The following is a 20,669-nucleotide window of genomic DNA, read 5'->3' on the forward strand; positions in this document are numbered from 1 at the left end:
ATCGGTCCATAATTGACCCTACCCCCTATATAAGGTCCCCTTTAGAAAATTACTTTAACACTCATTACTGGTCCAAAAATGCGAGTATAGCGATGAAATTCGGTATAAGTAAGTTTCTTACGAATAAATAAATGACCCTATCCCCCATATAAGGTCCCCTTCTGAAAATGACTTTAACGATCATTACTGGCTAAAAAATATGAATATAGCAATAAAATTTTACACAATTAAGTTCCTCGCGAGCCAAAATCTTTTTAATAACTTTTATGTGGATAGGTCCATAATTGGCCCTACTCTCCCTATTGGGTCCACTTCAGGAAATAGCTTAAACGCTCATTACTGTCTTAAAAATACGAGTAAAGCGATGAAATGCTACACACGTAAGTTTCTTACGAGCCAAAACCTCTGTACCAATTTTTTTGGATCGGCCCATAAATGACCCTTCCCCCATATAAGGTCCCCCTCTGCAAATAACTTCAATGCTCATTACTGGCTTAAAAATATGAATGTGACGAAAATTGACGCACATAAGTTTAATGCGTGCCAAAATCTCTCCACCAAATTTAGGGAGGATCGGTCCATAAATTAATTTTCAGAAAATTACTTAAACGATCATTACTGGCTTAAAAATATGAGTTATGAAATACGGTTATGAAATTCGCTCCGAATTTCATGCGGAATGTGTTGGTAATACACAAAAGGTTCCCTTCAGGAAAGAGTTTTGGTTAATAACTACGAGTGTTCCTTATTTAAAATACGAGTATAGCGCTGAAATTTTGCATAAACAAGTCCTATACATAATCTATGTACAAAATTTTATGAGTATCGGTTCATAATTGACGCTCACGGTTTAAGAATTGAAATAAAATATTTGTTTTTATTAAGCCATAATTGACTTAAGCCATATTCCAAATATCACCCTGATGTTTATAGGGGAGCATTCCTTTTACGGCATACGGTTTGATGGTGGGTATATGAGATTCGGCACAGCCGAATATAACACTCTTACTTGTTTTATATTAATGAAATAATGTAAATCAGATGACTAGATCTATAGTTATAATCTCTTAAACTGTTAAAATCATTTCGGGCCATGTTTTATTAATCAAATTTAAACATTAAGTTTTTCAAATTAAAATATATTTTTTTTATTTATAATGAATTTGAAAAAAATCAACCGGTTTTTCTTAAATGTCAACTATTCGAACTATTCGAAAACCGGTTTTTGGAAAATGTCGAATAATCGATCACCCTATACATAATATATATTACAATAGGTTGGACCTGTTCGAATGGAGAAGAAATAAGATACTGATGTTGCCACCTAAAATAAAAACTTGGTTCATTCTAAGATACCACTTCTCAAAATGTTTGTCATGTGCCTATGTTCTATAACTTTCGAATCGACACAAATTTCGAACAATTTATATCATATTGTTTAAAACTGGGTGAAATCTCATAATTTAAATATATGTTTGTTATTTTTAATGGTTCAGTTTAAAAATTATTTGAATCACACAACTAAAAAGCGGAAGACTCTTATATTTCAATGAGTTTTTCTCGACTCGAAAAATACAGAACACAGGCACTGGGTCAACTTTTTGGTTATCGGGATCAACGCTCTTGTTTAAGGGTTTTCCATTTTTTCATGTGTCAAGCAAATTATGATCAAGACAAAAAAATTAAAATTGGTATCTTAGCATGAACAAAATTTTTATTTTTGGCCGTAACATCAGAAAGTTCCATTATTGTACTACCCTAATGTACAAACATATTAATATATTCGCAAAATAAATGAACGAATAAAAATGCTAATTAAACGGCAACAGTGCAAAATAAAATATGAATAGGAAGAAGGAGACGAAAAGAAATGAAAAACAGACGTTCAAGAAAAATCAACTACTAAAATGAAATCATTAAAAAAAGTAATTATCAAAATGCTAATAAAATAAACATGCAGTCATGCACACACATGTTTATGTATATAAATATGTACATACACACATATGTACATATGAGAATGGATGTACGGATGAATGTATCTTTTATACAAGTACCAACCAACGACCATACTGGCTTTTTTATTCATCATACATATTATGTACATAAATACGTACATATAAATAAATTTATATGCATATAGGCGTGGCTAATAAACGCATATATTTAATATTTTGCACATGGATGTGCATATTCATGTGTATCTGTATGCCCTACGTACATAAATAAAAAAGTATACGATACAAAAGTTAAAATAATTTATTAGTTAACTGAATAAAACATTTTAGTTACTTGTTTGTACTGCTTTTCATAATTTAAAAACAACAAAAAGTAGACTCCAGGATATTTGAAAGAAATATATTGGGATTTTCTAATGTCTATATGCGTTTAATGCATTATAAGAGCAAAAATTCTAGATTATTCTAGAGCACATTTAAATAGTTAGTAGAGAAATTTTAAACTTTCAAATTAAATTGATTGAAAAGATGGCGTTTGTTTTGTGTGAAAATACTTTAACGTTCTTAACCTGTTGATATGTTTGGTTCTCATTGTTTTTTAGTATTAATGTGTATGTTCATACCTATCAAATATTTGATAAAAATGGCGTTTCCCCTAAAAATTTACTTTTTAATTTATTATTTTTTACACAGATTTAACATACATACAGTGTCTCTCATAAGTATTCGAATTTAGGTGAACTATGAAAAGAAACCAATTTAATAATATATTTGTGTGCAAAAAAAAAAATAAATTAATTTGTTATATTGTCAAGACATTCCATAGGTTTGATATCACGCTTTTTAAACCTTGAAAAATTTACATTTACATAATTACATTAGCTTTTTTTAAAAAGTCCTAAAATTGCCTCACAAAAGTATACGAATTTTTTTCTGTATTTCATATTTGATCATATATACGAAACACAAATTTTAGAATCGAATGTTTTTTATGCTTTAAATTGTTTTTAAAGGGTTCCTATCAACCGAATGATATATTTTTGACCATTTGGTCCAAAAATTTTCGGAGATTTGTTACCCTCTTTTTATGTAATATCATTAAATGGCGATTTTTTTGCAATATTTGTAGTATTTTCTCTTTTTTCCAGAGATAAAACCAAAATTTGATATTGGGATTAATAGAACCCTTGGAGTATCTAAAAATAGTATTTTTTTGTTACAATAATCTGTATTGAACGATCCAAGATTATATTATTGATATTCATTATTCTGTCGCTAATTCAATGTATTGGAACTTAAGTCCATTTTCATAATACTAGGGTCAACAATTTTCGGGAAAGTTTTCTTGTATATATTCTTTTAGATATCAGCTTTTATATATTTTAAGTTTTCAATGTATGTGGAAGTGTACAACTCCCAAAATTGCCTCGAAGAAACACCATTCAATATGGTAGTATCATTATTTTTATGCACCAATGACCTCCAGGCTGCATGCCACTATATAATTATGGGTCTAACTCAAAAATATCGATACCTGTTTAATATTGATTACTATGATTAAAATAAACCCAAAATTTTGGACTTACAGTGTTATTGTAATGGGCAACATAAGCGTGAAAGTTACGAATAGTAAAAACTGAGAATCTACTGTATAGGATGACGTTTTGTAAAGGCATGTTTGGAATTGTATACCGATATAATGTATTGAAAATTTTAAATATATTAGTGCTAATATGTACATGAATGTATACTAGCCAACTTTGTCGGAAATATCGACCCTAGTGGTACGTAAAGGGACTTAAGATCCATACAATTCAATTAGAAACAAAAAGAACGATACCAAAAATACATCTTGGTACTTTTAAGTACAGATCCTTATAACAAAATTATTATTTTTAGATACCTCAAGGGGTCTATTAAATTCCAATATTAAAGTTTGGTTTTATTTCTGCAAAAAAATTGCAAATATGGTCAAAAATCGCCATTTTATGATATTACATGAAAAGATGGTACAAATGCTTCCAAATTGTGGAACAAATGGACCCCAAAATATATAATTTCGGTTGATAGTATTAATACAATTAATACAATTTTAAGCAAGAAACCCACTCGATTTTAATTTTTGTGTTTCGTATAATATGGTCATATATGAAATACAGGAAAAATTCGAATACTTTGTGAGGCAATTTTATGGACTTTTTTAAAAAAAGTTAAATCAATTAGGTAAATGTAATTTTTCCAAATTTTAAAGAGTGTGATATTATACCTTAGGACTCTCTAGACAATATAACAAATTTAATTATTCATTTCACCACACAAAAAATATTATTAAATTATGTTTCTTTTCAAAGTACAACCAAATTCGAATACTTATGTGAGACACTGTATGTATGTTTGAAGTTATCACTTTAAAATGTTTTCTTAGCCACCATTAAAAAAGATGGGGTATATTGATTTTGTCATTCCGTTTGTAACACATCGAAATATTGATCACAGACCCATTAAAGTACATATTATTAATTTCTAAGACGATCTCGCCATGTCCGTCCATCTGTCTTTTGAAGCATGATAGGGTTCGAACGGAAAGAGGCAGAAAGTTGAAATTTCACACAAATATTCCCAATGTTTAAGGTTTGTTTGGTATTGAAAATGGGCAATATTGGTCCACGTTTTCACATAGCCCCCATACAAGTGGCCCCCGGAAAACAGTTTTAACAGTCATATCTGTTTTAAAAATTCAGAGAGAACCAAAATCTCTCTGCAAAATTTTATGAATATCAGACCCTACCCCCATATAAAGTCCTCTTCAGAAAAAGGCCAATTAATGGCCTCTCCCCTTAGGAAAATGACTTTAACGCTCATTACTAACTTAAGACTATAAGTACAGCGATGAAACTCGACATAAACAATTTTAGGAACCAAGACCCCTTACCTAATTTTGTGAGGATCGGCCCATAATTGGCCCCACCCCTATAAAAATCACCCTTAAGAGGTACATCGAGTATATCGATGAAATTCGACATAAACCAGTTTAATGGGATCCCTCTACCAAATTTATAAGTATAGGTCCATAATTGACCATAATTGACCTAGCGCTCATTACTGGCTTACGGCATGGGGACATCTACCAAATTTCATGAGGATCGTTTCATAATTGACCCTAACCTCCATATAAGGTCTCCTTCAGAAAATGACTTTAATGCTCATTACTGGTTAACAAAAGAGGACGGTGATGAAAATCGACATAAATGTGTTTTGTACTGACCGACAAATTGTATGAAGATCGGTCCATAACTGGCTCTACTCCCCATATAAGGCTCCTTTTAGAAAATTACTAACTCTCTCAACTGGCATAAAAATACTAGTTTAGCGTTGAAATTCAATCTATGTAAAAGGTTGCCTTCAGGAAATAAGTTTAAATCTCATAACTGAATTCAAAATACAGCGATGAAATCCGACACAAATACTACAAATTTTAAACCAACAGAAAACCCGTTTATAATAATTGGACAAAAATGATTGTTTCTAAAAATGTATACTCTTTTAATTCTGAAGAGCTCTGTTCATAATTGACTAAAGCCCTCATTAAAAGCCTTATTCCTAATATAACCCTGATGTTCATATTTATATCGATTATAAAATTCAACATAAATCTAATAAAAAAGACAAAAAAATCTTACTTGTTATTATTAGTTTCAATATTATTTGCAATTACAAGAATCATGTAAGATAGAGAAAACATAGTGGTAACGTCTTTTCTGTCAAATGTTTTGTTTTGTACCGTACAAAATAAATTGAACGTAATTCCTAAAAATGTTCCTATCAATGTTCGTAAATTAAATCCAAATATCTTATGAGTGATATTATTCCAGATATAATATTCCTGATAATGGCTACATTTGTCAGATTCCACACATCAAATTTTGTATAGCTGTGCCCGTAATCCTGTGTATCTACTCAGAACACGTACCATAATACTAACCTTAGACTTTCTCATTTTGAGGAAGCTTCTTGACCTGCTCTCGTTAGGGTCACTCCGTAGGATCTTTGTTGTTCTACCTACCGTTTCAATATTCCAAGAGGAAATATGAGTTTCTCCAAATAATTTTGTAGATATGTATTTTTATCATAATAAGTTAAAAAATCGCATGTCTTTCGTAATGCGCTACAGATCGTTTTGTGGATTAAAAATAATCTACAAAAATTTACAATTATTTTTCCCGTAATAAGCTCAAAAATTGTGAATTTTTGAGACCCACTTCAATAAAATAAAATAATGCTGACATCAGGATTTTCAATCGTTGGTAGGGAACTGAGGTCCTTTTTAAAAAAAAATTTTCTCCCGTACATTAATAGGTATCGTTTAAGTTGTCCACTAGACACTCTATTACACATGTATAAAATTATACAAATTAAAAAAATGTGTATTAAAATTGTTGTTAGAGTATTTTAGTCCACAAAACGAGTTTTAATGCATTATAAGGGCGATATAAATTCGAAAATACATAGTCTAAAAATTCTGAAATCGACCAAACCAAACACCAAAAAAAATTATATATTTGTCGGTATAAGCTAAAATTTACGACAATTTTGACACCTATCGTGAACCAAAAAAACACTAAAACGAGCTTACATTTTTTTCCCTGAAAATTGCTGAATTTTTGACACCCACTTTGAAAAGATTGCAGAAATTTTGTTTAACATATTGTACTGAGATCAACATTTGCAATCACTGGTAGGGAATTGAGGCCATTTCAAAGTATCGATTAGGAGGTATTCCTACATTAGGTTCTTAAAAAGGCTGATTCTCGGTACCTTCAAAGGTACATATGTATATGTATGTATGTATGTACAATGTATATGTATAAAATAAAATGTATAAAATGTATATGTATAAAATTCTTAGACGATATAAATTCTTTCTAATCAGTGTCCATCTGTTGGAAGTTCGATAGAGTTACGAGGCGTGAAGCTATTGGATTTAAACTTCCACAAATATTCTCTGTTGGTCAGAATTGGTAAATATCGGTCAATCCAAACAAGATGCGTCTGACGTAATGATACGAAAATCTGGTATTTAAAAAGTGATAAAACTTATACATATTAAAATAAAACAACATGTCCGTCGTCAAGTTCTATAATTTTATCCATAAGTGTAAACTGACCCCTTCTATTCAAAATATCTTCTGTTATTTGTGCAAGTATCTTTTGGTTTAGTGCTAAATGTATTGCAATTAAAACCGTAACAAAGCGCGAAAACAACAACTAAAATTACGAATGCATGAACGTTTGTATGAATATATTTAATTATTATTTATATACATACATATGTATGTAATATGTGTGTATGTACACAGATACATTTGAATGTTGTATACCTATCATAAGTACATATTCCTGTACCATCATCCATCGTTCAGTCAAAGATAAACGAATGAAACGAGTTCATTTCAGACTCACTCACATGTAGGTATTGCATATATACGAATACGTGTATATGTGTATCTTATAGATTGTAGTATCGACTCTTAAGTTTTATTTGGCAACGCTCGTTTTTCAAAAGGATGATGATCATGATCATGGTGGCGGTAGTAAAACAAGGGATATTTTTTAAAACCGGTTTTATTTTAGCGCATTTAGTTTTTAGTTTTTCACTTCAAGTCATGTTTTAAATACCGTATACAAGCGATAATATAAACCGCTACACATAGACATCCAAGTATCTAGATACATATAAATATTATAAATACATATACGTACATAATATGTATTTATGTTATGTATCGTTTAATATGAATTGTTTGCTGTTTATTGCATTAAATATTTTTATACCATTATATTTGGTGGCATAAATAAACTAAGACTATAGTATGTAGATATGTATGCAGCATATAATTGCGAAACTGCTGCTGCACTTTTATAGAAAACCCATTTTGATAATTGCAAAGGATATTTTGCAACTACATGTATGTACATACATATGTATGTAGTTGAAATAAATATTTTGTCAAATTTGTATTTTTGTGGCTATAGTACTTTTAATAGGCGTGAAAATCCTTTTATCGTTTTTAATTTTTCATGGTTTGTTACCAAATAGAAAGAGGACAACAGAAATGGAAATGTTTATCCCATCCTTAATCTGTTTATCACATGACTACCGCATGTGCTATAGTTGAACAAAACAGTCACTCTCACTCACACAACATCAAAGTGTGTGTGTATCGTATCTGTGTGTGTATCTATGTCAGTATTATTTTTTTTGTAGTTCATGTTATTCGTAGTCTCACTAATGAAACTCATTGATATTAAATAGGTAAAAGGAAAAAAGGATCAACTTAGAGAATACTGAACACAGCATGATCAAATGCATAATGCTTATGGTAGATACTGGTCGACACACAAATTAAAGGCATTGTCGCATTATCATCTTATTTAGCTACTTTAAAACAAACACACACATACATATACATATATCATTTCTACAAGAACTCAAGTAGGGGTTCCTTCTATTATAATTCATATTTGTTTATTGGAATTCTTAGAAATAATTTAATAAACTGTGCGGCGCACGAAATCTACAAGGACAACAACAGCATTAACCAGATTTGTGGACTAGAGCAGATTTTTAATAAAGGAAAATAATGAATTTTCGAGTGGAAAAACACTTTGCTGCCATAATGTCATTAAATGTGTTTTTCCTAGGATTAAACATATGATCTGTTTATTTTTTTGCTTATATTCTTTTTCTTTGAAATTTAAAAAGGAGAACTATCTGCTGTATATATTGAATGAATATGCACTTATGTAGGATTTAGAGAGACATTGGTCACAGTAAAAAGAAATTCAACGATAATAATTTTATGTGCAATAAATATATTTATATATACATATCGTCACCTAAAACGCAAACGACCCTATCTAACATTTTTAAAATTTTGCAGGAGAAGCAAAGAACTATTTCAATTGAAAAGTTTGTTTCTATCAGCGCGATTTATTATTACAAAATAAACAAATTGTTTAGTAGTGAAACCTATTATTTGTTATGATAGTTGACAATGACATACATAAAAATGGATAAATTGGACTTTTTACCTTTAATATTTAAATGTTTTTTGTAGATAGGGCCTTTTTTTTCAATAAAATCGCTAATTTTGGTCGGAGGAGTCTTTTGTGGACATTTGTTTTAATGTTTAATAAAATCGATTTTGAATTTTGGTTTGTTAGGGCCGTTTGCGTTTCAGGTGACGATATGTACATATATGTAATTCTCATATTTTAGATGGTCTTCAAAATACAAATATTTTAATATAGAAATGTCCTTAATTTTAGTTTTCTGTTAAATTTGAACGATCATCAAATTTCATTTTGATAGTTTGTTCTGTTTTTTTTTAAATCTATATAACTTTAATATATATTGGTCCTACACCCACCTTCAAGTATACCGATCGACTCAGAATCACTTTCTTGTGATTCTTGTCGATCGCCTTGTGCGCAAGCTACAGGCCACAATTTTCAAAATATTTGGATAAAATTTGAACCATACGAGTTTTTTGGCACAGGGACGATGCTTATTGAAAATGGTAGGTCCATTGTTTCATCTAGCCCCCATACAACCTGACCTTCCGATTTTGTGTTTTTAACACATAACTATGTCACAACTAAGTTCTATATAAGCATAAATGACCATGCCGTCGTTTGACCCTAGCCCCTATACAAACCCCTCTTTATAAAATATCTTAAACGTCCAAAAATTTACTTATAACCATTAGTATCGCGATGAAATTCAGCATAAGTAACCTTTATATAAAATTACATCACTCTTCCCAATTTTTTGAGGATCGACGCATATTTATAAAGGCTCTTTTAGAAGTTTAGTTTTTCATCAATAAATTGCTTAAATACATCGGAATTAAGGTAAAATTCACAAAATTTTTTATGAAAAATAAATAATTTTTCTAATATACCCACGGTGTAGGGTATCATATAGTCGGCCATATTCGAATATACTTTCTTACTTGTTTTGATTATAACTTTGATATTCATGTACAGATTATGCTATTTATGAAAATAAAATTTTGGTAAAGCATGTCTATTAGAATAGCGTAAAACGTGATTCCGGAAGTATCTTAGATTTTCAGATTTCAAAAGTCTTATGGACTGACTTGTTATTCTACCAAAACGGACCGCAAACATGATCTTTATATTAATTTAGTGAAAAACTGATTTAATAACATATTTAGGGAAAATAAATGTTTTAGAATGTAATATTTATGGTTATACTCAAATATTTAAACATCCATTGTCCAAGCCACATTCAAATAAATGTAAATATATACATTTTATACATATTTATTTATAAATTACTATTATTTTCATGTACATACATAATTATGTACATATGTATTAATGAGTATAGGATTCTTATAGGGTGCAAATGAAGCACAACTGTGACTATGTATTGCGAATTGAGAATTTTCAATTTAAACACAACCAACCATTGATTTGGTCTTAACACCACAAACACCAAACATACATAGTTCCAAATCAATACCGAAAATTCTAAAGCTTAAAACATTAATAAAAAACATTAACAACATTTATTGTTCATTGTTTCGGTTTGTGAGAATTTCTAAGAAATCTTTGATGTGTAGCGAACATAAAATAATATGAAACCTGCCTGCAATCGTCAGATAAAAGTACATTTAATTTACTACTTAGTAGATATGTATGTATGTACTATGTATATTTACACGTTATTATGTAGTTATGATGGATGTACTACGACGTACTTATGTATGGCTGCTATCAATATCATGTTATTTCACTATTTTTCTCTTTATGTTATCAACGACAGGATCCTACAACGTAAAAAGCAATAATGAACATTTTTATTAATGTGTATTTAAGTATTAATATTACATATATTTTCCGGGAACAATAATAAACTGCATTTAAATTTGTCACATGTATATTGAATACCAATAATTACACACTGGACCGAATGAAATGATGTGACTAGGCTGTACTCCTGCCCAGCGTAGGTACCTATATTTTTGAACTTAATAAAGCTTAGAAAACTTATATAGAAAAAGGAAATCCACTCATCTGAACGTATATATAGTAAAGCGAATCACCAAAACCGACCCAAAAAATTATCCACAAATAAAGAAAAATGGGATGTAACGTTATTTAATCGAACTATTTTTTATTTTTTGCTGTTTAATGGAAGCTGAGATCCGTAGAAAACCAGGCAACAAGAAGACTCAGCTAACGAAATATTTTTCACCTTTTGGTGAAAGCTTGGCTTCATAAAAGGGCCAATAGTCTATCGGGACTATAAATTACTGGAAGTAGTAGCCCGCAGAGCAGAGTTTTGGACTTTGTCTTGTCCCGGTTATTGGAGAGGTCCCTTCGGGGTGCACGTGGTGGCTGTGGTTTAAATTCAAGCTCGCGGTTGATTGTTTAAAAGACTGATACACAGTAAAGTCTATAATTCGGGTCAAATTCGGTGCTATTGTCGAGCCAATAGATATCCACCAGAGAACTGACCGTGGGACGTTGGAAATGAGTTGGTGTCAAGTGTATATGATACGTAGCGGCAATGGTCAGAGATGAGATAGCTCGAGAACTTGAGCAAAGTGCTTGTACATGGACCGGTAGGATTATATACAAATAGAAGCACAAAGGGGCGGTGGTGAGTCTTCTAATAAGCCGTAGTTGTAAAAGGACCACCGTGAAACAAGATATTTTTGTGGGTTGGTCTTTCTGGAAATGCAGCATCCACCATGAGACAAAAAAAGTTAATTTATATTCGATTTTTCCCAAATTTATCACTGGATGTCTGGATATTTTTTGGTGGGCATTAGGAAGGGATTTGCTTCATCATACGTTTGGTGTGGACTGATGTTTTCCCGACCTCTTGCGACTGGAAAGTTATCTACAGTGTCATATTTCCACTGTTTGCAGATTTCTCATCCTAATTAACTCAAGTCTCAATAAATGTAATATAAATATTAATAATTGATAATAAAAAAATGATTTTGATTAATCATTCCACTTAATACTTATTATGATTAACGTAAATTTGGATTTTATTCTGAATTGGTTTTGAAAACTTTAAATTATTGATTTACTAATGAAATGTAATAAATTCCCAAATATACTCAAGTCTATATATAAAGTTAGGTTACGAAAGCACTTAAAACATACATATTTATAATAACGACAGATATCATAAAGCGCCAATGTATTTCTTACTTACTTTTTAATATATTTATCAAACTGAATACAAAGTAGTAAATTACATTAGAAAATGTAACACGAGTACAAATTTTTGTATCTCTTACTAATTTTTGAAAAAAAAAAAAAAACATGAAATAATAATATAAACTAAACTAATTATAATAAATCAATTCTGTCGTCATTCTGTAGACACATATTTGTACATACATACATACATACATAAGTAACGTTGCATGTATGTAAATATTCAAACTTACACATAAATATTGATTTGTTGCTGTTGAATTTCTTTGTTTTTTAATTATTTATTTAATTTGAAAATATGTATGTCTGTCTGTTAGTGTGCATGTGTATGTATAAAAATTTTAATGGCAATTTTTAATTGAAATTTTATCAAGCATTCATTTCTTTATTCGTCATTTGAAAATTTACACGAATGTTTTACACAAATACACATGTACTTACGAACGCATGTAGACGTATAAAAGTAAAATAAAAAACATAAATATGAACATGTACCGCTATATTTACATAATGTTTTGCCATTAAATACATTCGTACATCGATGCATACATTTGTAAAGTATATATATTGTACATGAACTCGCATAGTAAATACTTACGTATTTCAAACTGTGGGTTAATTTATATCAAATAATTATTTTCATTTGTAATAAGAAAACACTGGTGGAATTGTGCAGGTAGCGAGTTGTATGCGAAAACGCATTCATCATTTGCCACTGTGCCATGAACCGAACAGAAATAATATAAACCAAAACAACAGCAATATCAGCAGAACACCAATACACCACAATCCAAGAAATATCTGAGAACTTTTAAAAGAGTGAATTCATTTTCCATTCTTGGAAATAAAAGAACAATGCACTTTTGAATAATGTCTGTCATGGAAAAATATGATCCAACTATTTCAATCTTATCGACCACATTTCGGAAATTACTTAAAAGAATAAAGTTGATGTATAAGAAAGAACATGAAGCATAATCTAAAAATTATGCTTCATGTTAAGTAATCTAAAAATGCGACATTTTGATTTCTGAAAACGCACATGTGATTGATGCTAGGATTTTAGCAAATCCTTAACGCACTCCCACCAAGCATTCGGAAGATTGTTGGATGATTAATCAGTAAACTGACTCATTTTTTACTCCTTTTGATGACTTAAACGTGATTAATAAGTTGAGCGCTTAAAAATGATTCGAAAATGATCCCGATATATGATTAAAAACTGATTATTTGAAAAACAATAACAAAATGTATAGCAATCATAAATTGAGCATCCTGGTGTTTAAAATATGATGGTTTTAAAAACTTATTTTGTGATCATATTTCGAGCAGTTGGAAGATCAAAAATTGTTTCTTATGTAATAGTTTCTGTTTGCAGTGGAATAGCAACACTTACACTTTAAAATGACTCAAAAACGATTAAAAAATGAGTCGAAACTGATTAGAAAATGGGCTCAGAAAAGACTCTTTTAGAAGAGCTGGCAAACAATTTTGTGTGGCCTAATATAAGTTGGTATAATTCAATTTGTTTCAATTTGTGTGATATTTATAAAGTCGATTTTCTGTCAAGGAAATTGAAATTATATTATGCTTTAGTTATACATAATAATTTTATATGTTTAATGATCTACTACGGAAGATAGATGGGTGACTAATCACTAAACTAAGTCTAAATAATTCCAATTAATGTTTAAAATTTGATTTATTTGAAAAACAATAACAAAATGTACAGCAATCACAAATAGGTCTTCCAGGTGTCCGAAATATAATTGTTTATAAATTTATTTTGTAGTTAAATTTCGAGCAGTCTTATAATAAAAAAGTGATTTCTGTTGTATTGTATTTGTCTGTAACAAACATAAAAATTACTCAGAAAAACTCAAAAATTACTATAATATGATTCGAAAATAATTCTAAAACGACCAGTAAGTCGGCTCATTAATGACTCAAAAAATATTAAAAAATGAGTCAGAACTGATCAGATGTGGGGCTCATAAAAGACTCGTTTAGAAGAGTCGCGGGTCCCGACGAAATCATTTATGATCAGAAAATGAGCGCATATATGATCATTTTAATCATAAATGAAATGAGTCATAAATGAATCGAATGTGATCAAAAATTTCAAAAAATGCTAGCTGGGCTAAAATTAATTCTTTTATAGATCTGTATATAATTAAATTCATTGCAGATACGATACGTAACATGACACCTACAGGTACAATAACAAAAATTAAAATAGTACCAACAAACTTACATAAATTTTTACAACAAACTACTTGTAGTATACATACATATGAACATATACATATATGTAGGTATGTACATTCATATTCACGAATATAAAATAATAAAATAAAGAATATTAAAAAAAACATCGTAATACAAACGATAAATGTATAAATTTCCGTGTGTTAGTCAGTGGCAGGAATGTATAGATTTTTTACTTTAACAAGAATACATACATACATTAAACTGGAAAATGACATTAAATTGTAATTACTTTTGTTTTGTATTACGAATAGTTTTTGTTTATTGATAAAAATATAATTTAGCTTAATGAGTTTTGCTTTTTTTTATTATAGCTTGCATTGAAAATGGTTTCAAATCAATTTCAATAATAGTGCATACGAATATTAATTATTTTAACTGTAAATAGTTATCATCACCTTTCCTTTAAAATTTTCTTTTTATATGCAAACATTTGATGGGTACTTCAAATTATATTACAATAATGTAAAATTTTCAAAAACAAAAAATAAAATAAATAAATTCAGTATTTTTTAGATAATTTAAAAAGTTCAAGTGTCCCTTTGTGGAAGGTGTAATACATATGGACAAAATTTTATAAAGTAATTAGAGTTCGAATGAATTATTTCCGTAGTTTTGCTTCTTCAGAAAAAGAAAACGAAAAATAATTTCGGAATAAAACCGGAGTCGATTAAGGCGTGTCTGTCTGGCTGTCCATTTAAACCATGTGCGCAAGATACATTATTTCACATAGCCCCTATACAACCGTACCTTTCGATTTGGACTTTCAAGCTCATAACTACTCCAAATATACTAGGATATGACTTAGATCGGCTATTATATAACCCTAACTCCCATATAAAGCTTTGTTTTTCAATAATAAATTTATTAAATACATCAAAATTTAAGTAAAATTCAACATTAATTTTTTTTTATAAAAAAATAATCTTTTTTAAATATACACATATGTAACTTGCATAGGGTATTATATGGTCGCCCATGCCCGACTGTACTTTTCCTACATTTTTACTGAGAGTTTTCTTCAATAAGATTTAACAATTTCAATAATTGCTTTAATTTATTTAATATTGAATAAAACAAATATTAACACCTTGATGGTAAAACAAGATTTGACAATTATAAATTAAAATGATATCGGACAGATGTCTCCACGACCCGCACACATGTTGATTCTCAAAACAAAAATTTTTAATCACATTTCGTCAAAATTGCGTATTGTGATTTTTAATGTTGTAATCGACTGGATTTGGTTTGCAATGAATTCAAAGACTGTGTGTGACATAAGACACCGTCTTGTTCAAAAGACTTGTCGATAATATCAATAAGAAAGGACAACATTTAGTTCTGAAAAACTCGGTAGCATGATACATTTACCGCATACGCATTACTTGAATGTCATGTTTAAATATGCGTTGGTGTTAGCACACCCTGCCGAACAAATTAACCGATAAAATTCTTATTAGCGGTTTGAAAATTAAAATTTTTTGATATCACGAATTTTACGAAATGCAAGTCTCGTAGATCCATAATTTTGGAAAAGTTATTAATATATTCTCGATTCTTATTAGATTCTAAGACGATTGACAATGTCTTTCTTTTCTAAATTGGAAGGGGTTTGTGGTATTGAAAGTGCACAATATCAGTACACTTTTCGGTTACAATTTAAACAGTCATAAATATATTTATTATGTGGTAATAGTGATAAAATTTGTCATAAATTAGTTTTGTATACACGAAAATATGTATAATGATGTTAAAAATTCCCTTATTTAAATACATAGCCCGAGGATAAGTAGTCCAAACACGCATCCGCTAAGAGGAAGTACATGTATGCACATGTGTATGTATGTGTAAATATATCAAAACCTACTAATGGATTTAAAGTCGATTAAAAAGAAAAATGATAACTTGCAAAATTAAATGGTTAATGAACTTTTAATTAAAATCGTCTGAATATTTTTGTAAAAATTCTTAATATAAACCCAACTCGATTCATTACTAGAGGTCATAACATGTTTCTTTTTTAATGGGTTAAGTTCCTAATTAAATAAATTGGAAATAAATATATGGAAATTGGCTTGGAGGCTGATATTTTTGTATAAATATTGTATGTGTATTTTAAATACAAATTATAAAACTAAATGGTGGAGAGATACAAAACACGACACAACTGGTTAAAATAAAAACAATACTAAATTAAATTTTAACAATTCATTTATCATATTTTCATTCATAATTTATCCAATTCGAGTGAGATGGATGAATGGATGGTTGAATGAATAAATAGATGAATATAAGACATCGTTCAAAAATATTTTAATGAATGAATCTCATGGTTTCCACAACTACGATATGAAATAACCGATCATCTAAACGTTTTGTAAATAATAATCAATCGATCATTAATTCGATCGTTTTAATGAATGAAAACTAACGAATAATCCAAATAGAACCAAAGTTCATTGTACTGCAAATGATTTTTAGCAAACAAATACATTTCAAAAAAAAAAAACCCTTTAAAACACAGACTCAAATTGTTCAATCATTATTCTCAAATTTATTTTCTTATTTATTTTGAATTTCATAAAACACTCAATCGTGCTAATACAAGAACTAAAGATTATAGAAAATAAAACATTACGGAAATATTAAGCAACGACTAAGTCACAATTTATTAGTTTAGTGCTGATTTAATACATTTTTATACTTATGTATATATGTCGCTCTTTTTTTGTGCGACCGATCGATCGAGTATTCAAGCAAAGATGCACTTCAGTCTTTCGAACGCGTTTTAGATTTAATGAATTAAAGTCACTTTATAGAAAATTACCCAACATTATTTATGGTAATAACTTTGATTTGTTGGACAGACAAATGGTCATCCAAGCCAACCAACTAGTCAAACATACATATTTACATAGTTAAACACGTAAAAATTCTGACTACAGAACCTTAAAAGAAATTATTCGTTCATTACAAGCATAATAATATTTCACCTAGAAATATGACTGATTTTAGTTCAAAGTTATTTGCAATCAAAATTTCAAGAATGAATTCTTCAATGGACTGTGTAGTTTAACGAACAACAATAAAAAAGTGTGAGCGATTTTAAGGAAAAAAGCACGTTTTTAATTTTATTTCTGATTTCCTTAAGATGTGGCGCATAAAAAAATTACAAATACTGTGAAATGCTCGTACAGAACACAAAAATAAAATAACAACAAACAAAATTTGTAAACGTCATGTTAACCCAGCATGTGACATACTTTGTTGGCATTTGCATATTTAGCTAGCAAGAGCGATCCGAAATAAGAAATCTTAGTTCTGTTGGAAACAAATATAAAGAAATAAAAAATCAAATAACACCACAATACAATAAAAAGTTTTGTTGTCATATCGTTCAATCGATCGATTTGGTATTGATCATTGATCGTTTTACGCTCAAAATTCGCGCGTCGTCCATTTACATTTGGTTAAACTCTCACAGAATAGTGTAAATATGTTTAATAACTAAGTTCAAAGTTTTTTGTGTTATATTTAAGTACGAGTAATGGTTCAAATTTCGGCTCTAAAGGTGGGAAATGAGTACATCTAAATAGGAAGTTAAATTTGTATACTCTCGCCAGTAACTGAATATGCTCAATTTGATCTATTTTGCACTTGAATTTACGATCCCTGAAATACCCAGACGAATTTATAGCAAAACGGGAGAAAAACCTATATTGGTACTGATAATTTAAGCAACCGATATTTATTTTTTCCTAAATTAGGATTACATTATATTTCTTGATCTAGTGTTACGGTCCCTGAAGTACCCAAACGAATTTTTACCAATACGGCAGAAAAACCTATATTGGTACTGATCATTTAAGCAACCGATGTTTTTTTTGGCCTAAATTAGGATTACATTAAATTTCTTGATCTAGTGTTTAACAATTTTTTTTCATGAGCGTGATTATTCGACGTGCATATGTATACATGTAGGTATGTAATACATTAAATAGTGAATGACTCTATTTGGCGCGATTGTGCCCCACCACCATTTGAATGTTACTGGTTGGTGTTTGTGGTGCCACGTATAATGACTTTGATCGAAAGTAAGTGAGCTTCGACAATACAAGAGTCGTAAAAAAAATGAAGACGAAATAAATGTTGGTCATAATATTTTTACTTGTTACAACAAATGTTGCAAATTAATATCGCCTATTTTATTTATGTATAACAAACAACACTATGGTTGCACACAACAAACACATTTATTGCGTTGAACATTAATGATTATTTTCTTTTTTTTCATTTTTGCAGTCACATGATGATCATTCCGATGATGAAATGCGTGACTGTGATTCAGTTGAAGGGGATCACATCTCTAGAGTAGGATCGCGCTTAAATTCATCTATGACAAGTAACGGTGCGGGAACGGCTGGTGATATGAGTGGTCCTGATCATCCCAATGATATGGCCATGAGGTCAGTAGATTTTAATATTATCATTTCATTTTAAATATATACAAATTAAAATTGTTTATTACATACATATAAGTATTATTGATAGTGTGTTTGTATGTCGTATGTATGAATAACATTTAAAGTATTTTTTATTCTTTTATAAAGCCATCATCATCAATTTCCATCAAACCACCCTTTAAATGCCTTGGGTAGTTTTATGGGCATCGGTAGTTTACACGGTATTCCAAATTTACAGCACAATGATGTGTTGGAGAAACTTAAAATGCAAGTTCGTGATATGAAAGTAGGTTTAATGGTAAGTGTACATTTTTTAACTTTAAAATGTATATAAATACAAATCGAATATTCATTATCGAAAAGATAGGTTTATTTTGATTTCGTAAAACGATATAGCGTTGAAAGAACGATAGAATATAGTGTGCTGCAATTTCCTTATGTAACTTTTTTATTTTCACACAAATATGTATAGGATCAAGAATATGCTGCAGCTCATGCAGCTGCATTTGGATCAAATGTATTGTCAACACCAATAAATACAGCTTTCACATTACCACCCACAACAATGGCATCATTTACACATGCCGCACAGACTCTGGCTGCTCAAGCCGGCAACAATATAAATTCACATTTGAATGCAAATTCTTCATCGTCTTCAGTCGGTGGGCCTTCAGTCCCCAATGGCAGTCATAATAGTTTTTCATTTACCTCCCCAACGGCACCCAGCTCAAAAGATGGTAAGTTATTTTTGAGTTTCTAAATATTGCGAAATTTTCAACATTTTAACAAAATTTTATTTTTATTACGATTAAAGTTTCTGCGTTTAGTTAAAGAAATATTTTTTACCCCTGGATTAACATTTTTAGTAATTATACTTTAATTTATTTTTAGTAAATCCTGCCTCGAATTCATCAACATCTAGTGAAACATCAAATTCTTCACAGCAAAATAATGGCTGGAGTTTTGAGGAGCAGTATAAACAAGTTCGACAGGTAAATCTTTTATATGTTTATAAATATATGCATGTGTACGCAAATTGCACATATACTACAAGACTGACATAACTCAAAAAATTCTGTTTCGAAAAAAGGCATTTGACGTTTACAAAAAAAAAAAACTCTCATATGAAAGACTTTAAAAGGGCACTCATTTTGTAGTACTCAGTTCAAAAAATACGAATTTTGAGTTGTGCCAATCTTCTAGTTAATGAGCTTTATGTTTTTGATTTATAACAACAAAATCATATTTATCGAAATTAATGGTTTATTCAATGAAATTCTCTGTTTATATTTTTATTCATATTTGTAGTACATACATAATACTTATATACATAAATATATTAAAAATGTACTTAATATACATATCTTAACCGTTATAGTTCCGTATTTTTGTTTTATCTGTTAAAAGGTGTTAATTTGTCTTCAGAAACAAGTCTAGACTTGTTTCTCACAGTCAGTCAAACAGCCTCACATTTGATCATTTCGATCTATAATGATCATTATTATCAACATGTATTTAAGGGTTTCTCATTAAGTTACATACACTTCATAAACATACTTAAGATTTCAATGAAGCTGCTTAAATCATAAACTTGTAGCAATTAACAAACAAGTCGTATTATCTCATCTCTTCATACTCTACTCCAGAAATAGAAAATGTTTTGTCGTACCACAAGTGTGAGTTGATATATGAAAATTATTCAAAGTGTGAA

General features: G+C 29.7%; 1 protein-coding gene across 1 annotated transcript in view; it reads left to right on the top strand.

The window, feature by feature from the left end:
* LOC119611279 (protein dead ringer-like) overlaps window positions 1–19,950 on the top strand; it is a gene marked incomplete at its 3' end in the record, with an annotated part of 94,227 nt that extends 74,277 nt beyond the window's left edge. The window contains exons 2-5 of the mRNA XM_037966808.1: window positions 18,798–18,961; window positions 19,106–19,256; window positions 19,431–19,695; window positions 19,850–19,950. Coding sequence (XP_037822736.1) covers window positions 18,798–18,961; window positions 19,106–19,256; window positions 19,431–19,695; window positions 19,850–19,950 — 681 coding nt within the window. The remainder of the gene's footprint in view (window positions 1–18,797; window positions 18,962–19,105; window positions 19,257–19,430; window positions 19,696–19,849) is intronic.
* Between the last annotated feature and the right edge of the window lie 719 nt (window positions 19,951–20,669).

This window comes from Lucilia sericata, unplaced genomic scaffold (genome assembly GCF_015586225.1).
Source record: "Lucilia sericata isolate MDLA Ls3-8-SP2 unplaced genomic scaffold, ASM1558622v1 Contig001407F_arrow, whole genome shotgun sequence".
Taxonomy (NCBI): Eukaryota; Metazoa; Arthropoda; class Insecta; order Diptera; family Calliphoridae; genus Lucilia; species Lucilia sericata.